At 30.4% G+C, this 13866-nt stretch overlaps 2 protein-coding genes across 6 annotated transcripts; one reads left to right on the forward strand and one right to left on the reverse strand.

Moving 5' to 3' along the window:
• Window positions 1–6860: 6860 nt before the first annotated feature.
• Window positions 6861–10687, reverse strand: LOC100816371 (uncharacterized). 5 transcript variants are annotated; one of them, XM_003516715.5, is made up of 6 exons: window positions 10308–10687; window positions 10020–10082; window positions 9736–9927; window positions 8536–8647; window positions 7397–7604; window positions 6861–7325 (listed from the first exon to the last, which is right to left on the reverse strand). In XM_003516715.5, exons 2-6 carry the CDS (start codon window positions 10038–10040, stop codon window positions 7247–7249), a joined length of 612 nt encoding a protein of 203 aa, XP_003516763.1. In that variant the 5' UTR covers window positions 10041–10082; window positions 10308–10687; the 3' UTR covers window positions 6861–7246. The 5 variants fall into 5 exon arrangements, with proteins under 5 accessions (XP_003516763.1, XP_006573893.1, XP_040873530.1 ...); XM_006573830.4 differs by having other exon boundaries at window positions 7420–7604; window positions 10020–10117; window positions 10308–10665; XM_041017596.1 differs by having other exon boundaries at window positions 8536–8641; window positions 10308–10660.
• Window positions 10688–13048: 2361 nt separating this feature from the next.
• LOC121175212 (NDR1/HIN1-like protein 2) lies at window positions 13049–13788 on the forward strand. Its single transcript, XM_041017601.1, has one exon. The coding sequence runs from the start codon at window positions 13234–13236 to the stop codon at window positions 13786–13788; it is 555 nt and encodes a 184-aa protein (XP_040873535.1). The 5' UTR covers window positions 13049–13233.
• Window positions 13789–13866: the final 78 nt, after the last annotated feature.

Here is a 13866-nt window from a genome sequence, read left to right on the forward strand (position 1 = left end):
AAAACAAATATGTCACTTTTCAATTCTTAAACTTCATTTTCAACCATCATCGATTAGTATACTAATGAAATCCAAGTTAATTAATTAATGTTGTTAGGAAATTGACAGTAAATTAAGTATTCTATGGGCTACAAGGCTATATAAAAATACTTCCTACAATTGAAAAAAAATTGAAACCTCATTGTGCCACATAGCAAAGATTTTCTATTTTATTTCCTCTAGAAACCATGCATATCATATACAAGCACACATACTCTTCAAAGCCCATATTCAAAGGATTTCAATGAAGTTGATTGTTGACCCCAATGTTCTTCAACCAAACATTACCTTCGATGAGTCGTGTTACTGTAAACTTGTTAGCTAGCCTCTGCTGTAGTTGTGATGATATGGTACCCAGGCCAATTCACTCTCTTGTTGGTGCCAGCACTTGGTCCGTTATTCATCTATTCTCCATAATACAATGTTTGCAAGAAATCCTAAGTCACATGAGATTCTATAGACTAACTCGTGGACTCAACTTGTAGACTTCTAAAAGTCCATTTCATATAAAAATAAAAAAATATTTATAAATAACATACTAATCAAACATTTCAACAATATAATAAAATAAAGTAATAAATTATAAATTTCAGGATACTTACATAACTAAATTCAGTAATACATCAATATATAATAATTTGCAAATGTTACACTAGTGGTAAATCATTTCTATCGAGGATTTGATGTTATTAAAGAACAAGAGTTTGATGTTATTAAAAATGAGAATTTTTTTATTCAAAAACAACATACTAAATTTACAGACAAAAAATAACCCAAAATAACTTTCATTTTGGTCTAATTTTTTTTAACTTGTTAATTCGTTGACTCAATAATAAACTCAAAAATATACCAAATTTACTTAGAATTTATAAAGTTTATACCCAAAATTTATTAAAAACAAAATTTACACATAAGTCAACTCGTATGAGAATAAATGAAATTGTAAACTTGTAAAAATTAACGAGTTAACTCGAGCTCTTGACGTCGCATCCTACACATCCAGTTGGGTCAATATGGTTGCCTAGCGACACTCCATCACAACGGTTCTACAGAACATCTTCCATGGGCGGCCCAGAAAAGTTTTGATGGAGCCAATGACAGGCTTAAGATCCGAGCTTGGTGTTAGGTTACATTAATTGTTGAATTGAGGTTCCTGTGTTTTGGTTTGGATCTTCTCATCCTTGTGTCGTGGCCATGTTGTTTTGGTTACTCAAGGTTTTCCTAGCTACCAAGTTGCACTTTTGGAACACAACAACTGCATTTCCAAATATGAAGTGAACTGTACGTGCCAGTGATAAAGGAATCTTGGTAGAACTGCCTGTTAGTGTGGGCGTAGAGAGTGTCTTGGAAGGCATCAATACGGCAATGGGTTTATGATGGATTGGTCGGCGCCTACACGAAGAGTCACTGCTTGGTGCTTCTATGGGCCTGCTGTGTTTTGGAATCATATGTCTTGAGCTATAAATCCATCGCCCACAGCAACTGCAAAGCCATGCATATTATTACTTTGTTTAACAATTCAAAACCAATGTACACAAGAATGTATTTCCCTTTTCGTCGAAACAAGATCGAGAAATATAGTTGAATGTGCCCAGTTTTTCCAACGTAGTACTGGACTAGTAATACATTATGTCTGGATTCTATACATATCCCCTGAAAAATCGTGTTGATAAGAAAAGTGATACATATTATATAATCTATACATAATATTATAAAACATTACAAAATTGAAGTGAAATACATATATATATATATATATATAATAATAATACTAAAATAATATAAGAAAATTGAAGTGAAATATATATATATATATATATATATATATATATATAATACTAAAATAATATAAGTATTTGATTCAATTTCAGATACATAAATCACAAATCAAACAAAGCTGATTGGATTAAAAAAACATTTAAATAAATTTTAAAAAATATTCAATTTTCAAGAGATTTTTGACTGATCTTTTATTTTTATTTTTTATCAATTTGAATTTAAATATTTCTAACTTTAAAAAAATAAATTATCTCAAAATAATTATTATTTTAATTTTTTTAATGTAACATTAATTATTTTTTTTTCATTTATATTTCTCATTACATTAATAATAGACTATAAAATTTATAAATGAATTGGTGATAACATAAGGGTTAATTATATAAAATTATCACTCTTTTTTTTATTTATTTATTGTTTTTCCTTAGTTTGTGTAAAACAAATGACAATTATTTTGGAATGGAGGGAGTATCATTAAATTTAAAGTTTGAAAGTAATTTTTTTCATTAATTAAATAATAATTTGGCTTTTAATAACAACGTATGATCATCTAAAATATCGTAACAATTCTCGCAACAATTACTTTGACAATAATGAGGATCCACATTCTTTACTGCCTTCATTGTTATTTCTCTCTTTGCGGTGGAGAATAAAATGTAACAACAGAAACCACACGTTCAGAAATAGAAGATAAATATAAAAAAAAATTATAATAATTTATATATCTTGTTTAATCGATTGAGATAGATTCTTCTTTGAAAAAAATAATATCTTTTAGTTTCTGAAGTCTCATAATTTGTTTTCAAGAAAATATTTTTTATTAAAATAGTTAAATGTGTCAAATCCAAAAAAAAAATTAAAAGATTATTTTTCATGTGATTGGTCCAAACTTTGCTAATTGCTGAATAACTTTCGGTTATTCTTCTTTTCACGCAAGCATTTATAATAGTATATACAACTGTTTGATCAACGACTTATAGCAAAAGAAAATAAAAAAATAACTCTAATTACTTTAAAAAACAAATAATTACTGTCAATATATATGTGTTGTGTTTTTAGTATTACTTTAAGAGTAGTGATACATAAATAGTTTTTTATTTTAAGTATCTCATTAATATTTTTTATTTTCTTTATTTATCTCTTTCTATCCTATCATCATTTTTATTATATCTATTTTCTTTTGATATTGAATAACACATTAATGAGTATTGATCAAACATTTTTCTTATTTTAAAGGATACCTCAGCATGTTGATCACATCCATCGTCTCGTAAATGGAGCAAAAACGTTGGCATCTACGGGAGTGACAAACCCGTGGGAAATCCTGGCACAGAAGGTGACTATAAAATTGAGGGGGTTTATCAAACCAATGAATTCCCCAACCCCAAGCTATACTCCATAGCATCTTATCCATTTTTTATTGGGCAAAGTGTATTACTCATAGCACCTTAAACAAGCCTTGTTTGTCACTGGTTTCCCGTAATAGCCGTTGTTTTGATGGATTACACATTTTTAAGTGTAATTGTTAAGCAAATAATATAAAAATCAGCACATATAGCGTTCATAGATGTGATCATTCTTTTGCTTTTTGACTATGATTTCTAAAGCAACTTGTTTAACAATGGTTAAATATCCTAAAGTGGATATACACCTCCATTATTGTTATAAAGCGTTTTATAGAATATATAGCATTAGAGAAAGAAAAAAAACGTAGAACTTGTTTAACAAGGATTTTTTGCTTGACACTTAATAAAATATACTGTTAAAAATATTTGATAACATTAAAAAAATATCGTCTATGAATAAATATTATTAATATATTTTTATCATATTTTATAAGATGTTGCGCACATTCTATGTTGTTAAAAAAAATTGTAATATTTTTAGACTTTAGTAACCTAGACTATAAGCAATATTTAATAAAATATTACAAAAATATTTTAATATCATTTATTAATAATTTGATAATATTTTTTAAATGTTATTAAATACTTTAACAATATGTTTTTATTAAGTTTTAGCTAGAAAAAAAATATTACTAAAAATTATTTATATAATAGTGAATGATAGGGGTACAAAGGTACTCCAATCCCTAAGATTAGGATTTTAAGTCTCCGGTACTAAAATCATGTAGGTCAAGAATTGGTATCGGTGTGCAGCTATATGTTCTGGTTTTTTTTTTTTTTTTGCAGCACATATAAGTATATAACACACATCGAACTTCAAAATATAAGAGATATTTAAAATACATTATTCTTTTTACTTATCTTACTTTATATTTGGTTTATTGTAGTTTTTTATTTTAATTTATGCGCAATACTTTATTTTAATATAAGTATTAACAGAAGTGAGTAACTATAAAACAACTTTACTAATAAATGTTATAAATATGTTTTTCTTTTCTCTTCAATTTTTAAGGTTATCTGAAGCTGATTTTATATTATATTGTCAAGTTCAAGGCTTTAATTTAGTAATTAAAATGATATTCTGAATATTCACACTATTGGTTTTGGAACTTCACTTAGATTCTTTACTGTGTTCTAAAATCCAAAAGTTTATAAATTTTAGTAAGGATTTAAAACTAATTATTAATAACGTTAAAGTCTCGATAAGAAAAAAAAAAGGAAGCTTAAAAGGTTCGTTCACATTAAATAAACTAAATTATAGCACGTATATATTAACTTCTCAATAGAAAATTAATAATTTTTAAAATGAAAAAGTAGTTTATTCATTTTAATTCAATATGTATTAATTAAATTTGTTGATATTTATCATAACTATCAAAAAGTCATATTATTATATTAATCAATAATATATGTGTGTGTGTGTTAAAGGAAAATGTTAGAATGAAAGTTGCAAAAAGGCAACTGTTCTTAATTTTCGCCAAACTATTTATTTTTATTTTTTAATTTAATGAGTCTAACAATACATAAGCACGTGGATTTCATTGTCATTCGTACAAAATGATTTCGTATCATATATATAATATAGCGTCACTAATGTTGAAAAAGACATGGTGTATTCGACGATAGTATCTTTTAAGTAGGCCCACAAGTTAATAGGTGAGCCCAATAACTTGATTTTCAAACGTCCAAGGCCTAACTACTTTGCGCTCGCAGGTCTCTTGGTGGTGAACCTAATGGGCCTTTTTGTGCTTAACGTCTCGCAGGTCTCTTGGTGCTTAACTAAAATATCGATTAATGATGTTTGACCACAACATAAGTGCAGGCTCCACTATGTTGAACTACAACGTTGAAAACACCATTGTTCTCTATTTTCTACCACTCCTTGTGGACAGGTATGCGTATTTTAGTTGTCATATCAATCTACATCGGACGGTGAAATGTTAATCAATTTCAAAACAAAGATGATCAAGCACTTTGAATCTTTCTTTCGTTCTTTCTTTTTTGTCAAAACTTTGAATCTATCAGAATGCATGGTCATTGTTCTTTGTTGGGAGTGCGCAGAATGGTCGTTATTCTACCACGCCGAAGGTTCAACAGTACTATCATACAAGTCCAGATAACACTCAGCCCAACTAACAAGTAGGTGTTTTGCAGTAGTAATCCTACTTCCAAGTTACAATCATTAGCCTTATATTTTGATTCACAAAGAATAATAGGGAAATTTTTTAATTATATTTTATTATTTAGTAAAACAGAAAATGAAAAAGTAAGAAAAAGAGACCATAAAAATAAAAATTCAAAATTATCTCTTCATTTAAATTTTGAAATTTTTTGTCATCTATCATTAGTGTTTAGTATTGATTTTAAGCAACTAGAAAAGAAAATTATTGTATTATCCATAGCACGTGGATGAACTGTTAAAAAATTATTTTAATTTAATAAATAATTTTGAATTTGAATCATAGGTATACAATTACATTAATACATTAATACTCTAAGAGAGAACAGATTTTACTGTTCACAATGGTCGTATCCAACTCAAGTATCATGTGGTCCATACCAAAAACTATATGAGCTATTGTTGTGAAAGGAAATAACTATTAGCCAAATGTAATAAATACTTTTTTCATCTAATTATTACTTAAAATCAACAATAACAAATACTATTTTTTTTCTTCCAAGCAAAAATAAATTGGTGGTTGCTTTTGACTCCTCTCTTTATTATTAGTCAAGAGAATAATGTTTTGTAGACACAAAAACTAATATTCACCATGAGAGAAGAGTGATAGTGTGATAAATGAGATGATATAGTAGGAAGAGAGAGATAAGATGTGTTAGATGAATGTATATATTATCAAAGTAATCATATATTATTATTGTGAAAATTATCATATTGTCACACTGATAATACTTTTTCTTTTAAGGGAAGGTGTACTATATTCTTCTTCTCTGGTATAGAAAATTTATTGATCCCCTAATTAAATTTATCATTTTTTCGATATATACTTATTATATCCATTAATTTTATTAGTATATATATACATGTCCCATTTGGTTATATCAAAGATCTTAGATTCCCTAAAGGTTCATCCTCAACAATATTAACTGCATATTGAATTGCTTCGCCGCCTAATGGAATTGTGGATATAGGTTTACCTTTTTAACTAAGAATAATTTGTTTGCTCAACACCTCAGGGTGAAACTTGATCTGTTACGGTGGTTGATGATACATGTGAAGCTAAATCCTGCCAGTGGCATTGGCATGCATACATATGTTTGCTAGGGAAAACGTACGTATGTAACGACCACAATTGCAGTTATTTCGACCAAAGTGCATAATTCATACCTAGTCTCTTCCGAAATAAATAAACATTCTTTGTCCCTGGAAAAAAGCACGCACTCTATCTTGGACTGCAATATTTTTCAGAGGGGAAAAAAATCCTTTAAGCAAGAATGCGTCGATAGGCAAACACTGCTATAGCTTCTAGGAACCTCTCGTGGTATGGTATTGGCTTTCTTTCCCTCAGCTCTCCTGAGATTAAACTCACATATGCTCATAACACTAAAAGTTCACTTACTTTTAGATTGCATGTACGAGCAAAGCACAACAAAAAGATAAGGATCAACGATCAGAAATAGCAAAAGGTGATTTATGATCCATCCTCCACTAAACCCTGCGATCACGCAACATATAAACTAAAGGGCAATGTCCTCCATGTGATCGTTTGTTTTTCTTCCATTTACATGAAAAAAAAAAAAAACATAATGGAAGATTTCTTCCTGATCTCTGTCATAGTACTACATTGTGTCTTTGTATTTACCTCTTGCAGTTGCCAAAGAGATGATTTTAACTGATTTTGACATCAGGCTGGCGGAAATTTGGTTAGCTTTTGCTTTGCTACTCCTGCTGCAGGGTTGTCTTCTTCTAATTAACTTGTAAGTTTTGCTCCAGAATTAATGCATGTCCTTTTTCTTTTCTTTTTTTGTTATCATAATCCAAAACCTTCAGTCAATGCTTCCAATCACCCTCCATATTCTTCTGCACTTTGCTTACTGATTGTCAGAGTGAAGTATATCAGCAACATTGTTCCCATGCTTGACCTGCATGTTTGATCATAACATCAACTCCAGCGATTCAGGGCAAATGGAAAATTAATGTGTTGAAATCTTACAAGGTGGCAAAGAAAAGGAGAACCCTTTTAGGATCAATGGCCCATGAAGAAGGTCGTCTAAAACTATTTCTCCGAGTTATACTACATTTGCTCTCTGTGGGGATGTTGTCGGCTGTTAGATTATGGACGTGTGGGTTCATGGAATGACCCATGGGCCCTACTGCCATCCCCGCTGGCTTTTCGGGCGTGAAAGGCCCAACAAGTGTACCTATACAAACAGATTAATAATTAATGATATATATCCACAACCATAATTGGTATAAGGATTCTCGATCGCTAGGTTGTTCAAACGTCTGAAAATGCCAATTCTTGTGGCCCCCCAAATATGGGGTACCCAAAAACTACAAACATACCATTGCAATGTACTAGCACCAAACTGATACCCCTAACCAATTTCCCTTATATTCTACTAGGGTTGACCCAGGGCACTATTTCAGACAGCTAAAATGGTCCCATTACATTGACAGGTTCATGGAGTGATATGGCCCCTTCAAATAGGCATTCTGAAAAAAGATAAAAATCAAATCATCCTAACTAATCTTCAACCACCAGTGACCAGACCAAACAATTACTTACATCATCCTCATAAACCTTAATTTACAGTTTTACTTATATCACAATGTGGTCACATTAATTTGTTTTTGACCGTGAATCCAAAACCTACTTATAGTGGACCTGTGATAAAGATAATGACAATTATAATAATAACACGCATCATAGTCCAGCAAGGTGAGACCTAACAATAAGGGGACATCCATCTTGTCCTGACACAGGTACAGGTTGGTAATGAAATATTTTATGTACATAAACTAAGGGTATGGAGGAGGCATTTCAATACGTCACCATTGTGCTACGTACATATAATAAATTCATATTTCATACTAATGAACCACGTTCATAAGGGCCAGATAATGGAAACAAACAAACGTGTAGATAATTATATTAAAATTCTCCTCGACCAAAGATATATACATTATATTAGCAAAAGGAAATAAAAACAAATCCAGAGTAGTGGAATCGTTCAGTCTACGTTTATAAGATTAATAAAAAGGACAAAAATAAATTATGATTTTACTATATTTATATTGGAATAAAATAATAGGATGAATGACATTGTGTTTTTGCAAGGGAAATGGTACCTTTTGGAGAGCATATGGCGGGAACGGTATCCTTATCATAAAGTGTAGCATTGTTATTCAGCTTCCAGTCACCCAGACGCTGAGATCCCTTCCTGGAAAGACTCCTCTGCAACTTTTTTTGTGGGTTGAAATAACAATATATTAAAATCAATTAAACAATCCTTTAAAGCCAAAAGAACCATCGAAGAAGACATCGTTCGGATATAGTTCGTTCCATGTGCATATTATGTATGAAAAAGAAAGTAAGTGGGACTCACATATTTTCCCCTCCTTTGATATGGGACAGAATGAGAGAGAACAAAGTGCTTTGCAATTCTTATTTAATATTTATAAGATTTTGTCTTTAATACAGATTTTGTTAAAAAGAAAAAAAAAACTAAGGAATTTAGTTTAAAAAATCAAGTGTTCTGTTAAAAAATTGTATTTATTACATAAAAATATATAATAATTTTTTCTTTTTTTAAATAAATATTTTAACTTTTGGATTCTTAGAAATCATCTATTTTGTATTAAAAAAAAAAGTAAATAAAAACTAGTATCCTAGGATACTGGTTGGATATTTAAAAGTGAATTTTTTTATTAACCAAGTAGATATTAGCAAGACCCTTAGAAAATAAAGAAAACAACTAAAAAAATTAGTACAAAACCTGAGATAATAACTGCACAAGGTGCAGTTTCCAACTGCAGGGATCCAGTTCCACTTCTCCTTCTCCAAAGTTGACAATTTTTAAAAAAACATTATTGTACCCCCTTCCCTTCTTAAAATCGTGATGCATACAAAGCATAGGGCACAATAAAGTTAAAATGGTTAAATTAAATAGCCTATCCTAATTTAAACATATCATTAGTCATTGGTCATTAGTCAGTTGAAAATTATAGCCAAAGGCTAAATAATGCTTGAGAGAGACATTCCATCCAATGGCCTGGCCGCAAAAGTTTAATGGGTATTGATAGCGTGTTGTTATTATTTTCCCTCTCACTTCAATTGGTAATAATGCCACCATTTATTAATACGAAGGCTAGCATTCAAAAAAATGCACTAGTAACCTTCATGGCTTCGAATTAGGTATTATTATAAATTCCAACAAGAAACAGAACACCCCCTGTTTTGTTTGTAAGTTAAACTTGAATAAAAAATAAATAATACTAGTACTAATAACAACCAAGTATAATTCAGAAAAGAGAGAGAGAGAGAGTTACCGTAATTCTCGAATTAGCATTGGTGGCATCTTTGTTGTGGCCGGAAGAGAAGGCATCCATGTCAATCACAAAGCTATCGGCTTTCTCGTCTGCGTATTGAAATGCGTTTATGTGATCCGAAACAAAAATTTTCTGGCTCTTCTGTTCCGAATCCAAAGGCTCTCCATTGTCAAAACAAGAAGATGACAAATCCTGAAAAACACAACACATCCGTGGCTCAAAAAATGGAACTTTTACGATGAATAAGATTAAAGAAAGAACTAGCTAGGAAAATGAATTCTTACCAACTTGGGGATTTCCGCCATAAAGAGAAGAAGAAAAAATGAAGGAGTATGTATATTTTGAGGCTTGCGTACCGAATGGGACACAGCACAGGATATACCTGATTAGTCAAAACTATAAATATGTATATAAAATAACACGAATAAATAAAGAAACACCAATTAGAACATAGCCCCGTGAACCACAAGCCTGAGTTTTCTTTTCGTCTTTTCTTCTTAACCTTTCTATCGATTGGATTGGTTAGGAAAACCAAACACCCCATAAGAAAAATAAAAAGAAAACCCACTTACAGAGTCTAACGTGACGTACGTGCTCTTTTTTTTTTCTGGTCTTGATTGAAGAATCGATCCTTTTTATCTTCCGCAAGGTGTTGCCGATGGAGAAGATAGATAAAAGCAGTGGCAAGAGTTGTTTCTTTGTGGAGGAATTTAAGATAATATAAATGGGTAGAGATAACAAAGTGACTTGTAACTGGTCTGTGTTTTTGTCTTCTGCTTGGAAGGGTTGTTTTTCTTGGGATGGAGAAAGAAACAAAGCGACGAAGAAATCGGTGGTGAGAAAGAGAGAGAGAGAGAGACTAAGAGCTATAAAGAGAGAGCCATGATATTGGGTTAGTATGTTTCGAGGCCTTCTTTATGCTCTGTTTTTGGAGTGTCATGTAATGAATTTTGTATTATTGAAGTTTTGTCATTTGTTAGGAATAAATAATATATCCACATTGGTATAAAGGTTTTCTATTCTAATAAATTATTATGTATCATAAATTTATTACTTTTTATAATAATTATTTTAAAAATTAAATTGGTAATATTTTTCTACTAATAGACAATGTATAATATTGGAGTTTGATAGAAATGCATTTGTTGGTGTAAAAACAATTATATTACGAACTAGTAAGAAAATATTTTTAATATAATTTTTAAGATAATTATGATAAAAATCAATAAAATTATAATGTAAAAGTAAAGCATGTATTATTTATTCAACAACTTTTATACTAGAAACCTATTTGCTATTATTAATACAAGGTTTGTGTATTTTACAGGATAATGTTTTTTTATAATTAAGATTCATAGTAAACAAATGCTTTCAAATGTAAAACAGTATAAGTTATATTATAATTAAAAAAATTCAATAAATAAATATTATTAAATATATAAATTAAATTTTAAATTTATAACGAATTGTTTAAATTGTGATATAAGATTATTTATTATTATCAACAATTTCTTTAAGAAAAATGATCGAAATTCCATTTACAAAAGAATATTTATGGACATTTTTCCATTATGCAATTAAAATATTATGTAGAATTTTTTTTACAAAATATATTTTCAGTTTTTCACTTTATATATTTTGCTTCTTATTATTTTTGTTCACAATGTGTATTATCGTTGTTGTTCTTACAAGGTAAAATGATTTATAACATATTTTAATTAGCTTACTTTTTAAGATCGCATATAACTCAAATAAACATATGAAATGAAAGTTATCAACGTTATATCTTTGAGTGAAATAAATTATCTAACGTGTGAATTTTATTAAGGATTCCTATAAGTTCATTAAAATATTTTATTTCACACGTATAAAATAAGTTGGTAATGGAAAATGATTGTAAGTTAAGAAAGCGAAAATATTCTAAAGGAGATAAGAGTATCATGACAATATCCACTCAAGTGAATAAATGATTTGCTCAAGCAAATTATTTATAGCACATCCAATTTTCAACGAGATTAAAATATCTAAGACAAAGAGTAATATGTACTTTATATATATATATATATGACACGAAAAACATTTTAACATGATTAAAAGATCAACAAAATAGTATTGAAGGTCAAACGAGATTGATAAAACAACTTCCTAAAAAAAGATTAATAAAACAACTGATTGAGTTCCTTATTTTGTGGTACATTTTTTTTATAGGGCTTATCTTATTTCATTAATAAGTAGGATATCAATACAATGAGGAAAAACAATAAAAAGTTGTTGACTAGAATACAACCTAGACGTTCGAGCAAGAATATGAGTAACTTGGTTGATTTGTTTACGAATAAAACTCACTCGGGAGTTACTAATGCGACAAAGGTTATTGTTGCAAGCAGCTAAGATGAAAGCAATCTTTGAGTTGGAACTAGAGGAAGAATGAAGTAAGTCACAAATGTGCTTACAGCTAAACTCAAAGGTTACGTTTTTAAAACTCATCTCAATCACCCATAGGAACCTCGGCACTTGGGAGAGACCCATCATGACTTCATGGCTGCCTACAAGGAGAGGTCTATTGCCTTCTCTTTTCGTCTGAACCAAAGACACCAAAGGACAGAATTATAATTACATATATTATCAAGAATGATAATTAAATATGTGTAGACTACTTTAAGCATATTTATTTCTAACCATAACTTTAAGAAAATTGACAATTTATATGATTTATCTTTTAAACATTTTTTGTATTTTATATTATATTTTGTACATATGTATACAAAGTCGTGTGTACCATAAAACTTCATTGTCTAATACTTATTACGGAATGTGACAAAAGATGCAAGTCATTAATGCATTTCTTTTTTACTGCATTTTTAATTCGATAATAATACTTCTCCGTGAATATTTCCTTTCTGTCGTCTTGACTAATGACTAGTGCGATGGAAATCAAGCCAGGTTCCATTCATTGCAATTTGATTTAATCAACCATCGATTAGTAGTAATTATTCTAATAATCGCAACCAAAGTTATCCCAGAAATATAAAAGTTAGTTGTTATAAATAATATGCATGTGAATTAACTAAAATTCCTAACTCAACTTATTTACTATAACGTATAGTTTAAAAAAAAAAAGAGAGAGAAAATTAATACGCTGCTGTGTCGTATGAATGCAAGAATTCGTGCATATGTATTTCACACGAAAAGCATACTGATATTATAAAACATACTACCCCACATACGCACGTACTGTTCTCTCACATGATCAACAAAACATGGGCTCACGAAGGCCCAAAAGGAAAGTCCAGCCCGTAGGGTTATATTGAAGAGGCCTGGCCTTTGTTTCCTTTATGTTAAAAGTCCAGATACTGATAATAAATAATAAAAGGTAAAAACTATAATCAACACTAAGCTATTCCTCTCTCTTTTTGGTTTGGACCAATTAATTAGATTAAGGCTACCTATTACTATATTTTCATTCGTCCCTTCCACTGCTGTGGTTAGCAACGATATATGAAAGTTCGAGCAACGATGCCTGCAATCTCTCCCGCGTACTATGCGCCTAACTACAATAACTTGCTGCACCATTCACCACTTTATAATGAAATTAATGCGCTCTCTCAAATATCAAACATTTTTGTCAAGAGTCTCTGCATATGGCTCCTGCAAGTTATAGGCCTCTTAAGCCTTATTGTTCTGTGCCTATGGCTGGCCTTACGACCCAAGAGCCCCTCCTACTCCATTGTGTTCATCTCCATAGGACAGCCCTCGAACTCAAATGAAAACAACACCATCTTTTACAACCTTGATATTGAAAACCCAAACAAAGACTCGAGCATTTACTATGACGACACAATATTAAGTTTCTTATATGGGGAGCAAGAGGATGATGTGGGGGAGACAACTATAGGCTCATTCCACCAAGGAACTGGCAACACCCGGGATGTATCCGATACAGTTAATGCCAAACCTCGACCATTCAAACCTCTCTTAAATGCCATCTCAAATGCAACCAGAGTTAAAAGTTGCTTTGATCACAAGATATCAATACAAGACATGGGGAATTAAGAGCAAGTTCCATGGGTTACACCTCAAAGGTATTCTACCAATTGATTCTGATGGGGAAGCTCTCACGTAAGAAGAAAA

This window comes from Glycine max, chromosome 1, assembly GCF_000004515.6.
Source record: "Glycine max cultivar Williams 82 chromosome 1, Glycine_max_v4.0, whole genome shotgun sequence".
Taxonomy (NCBI): Eukaryota; Viridiplantae; Streptophyta; class Magnoliopsida; order Fabales; family Fabaceae; genus Glycine; species Glycine max.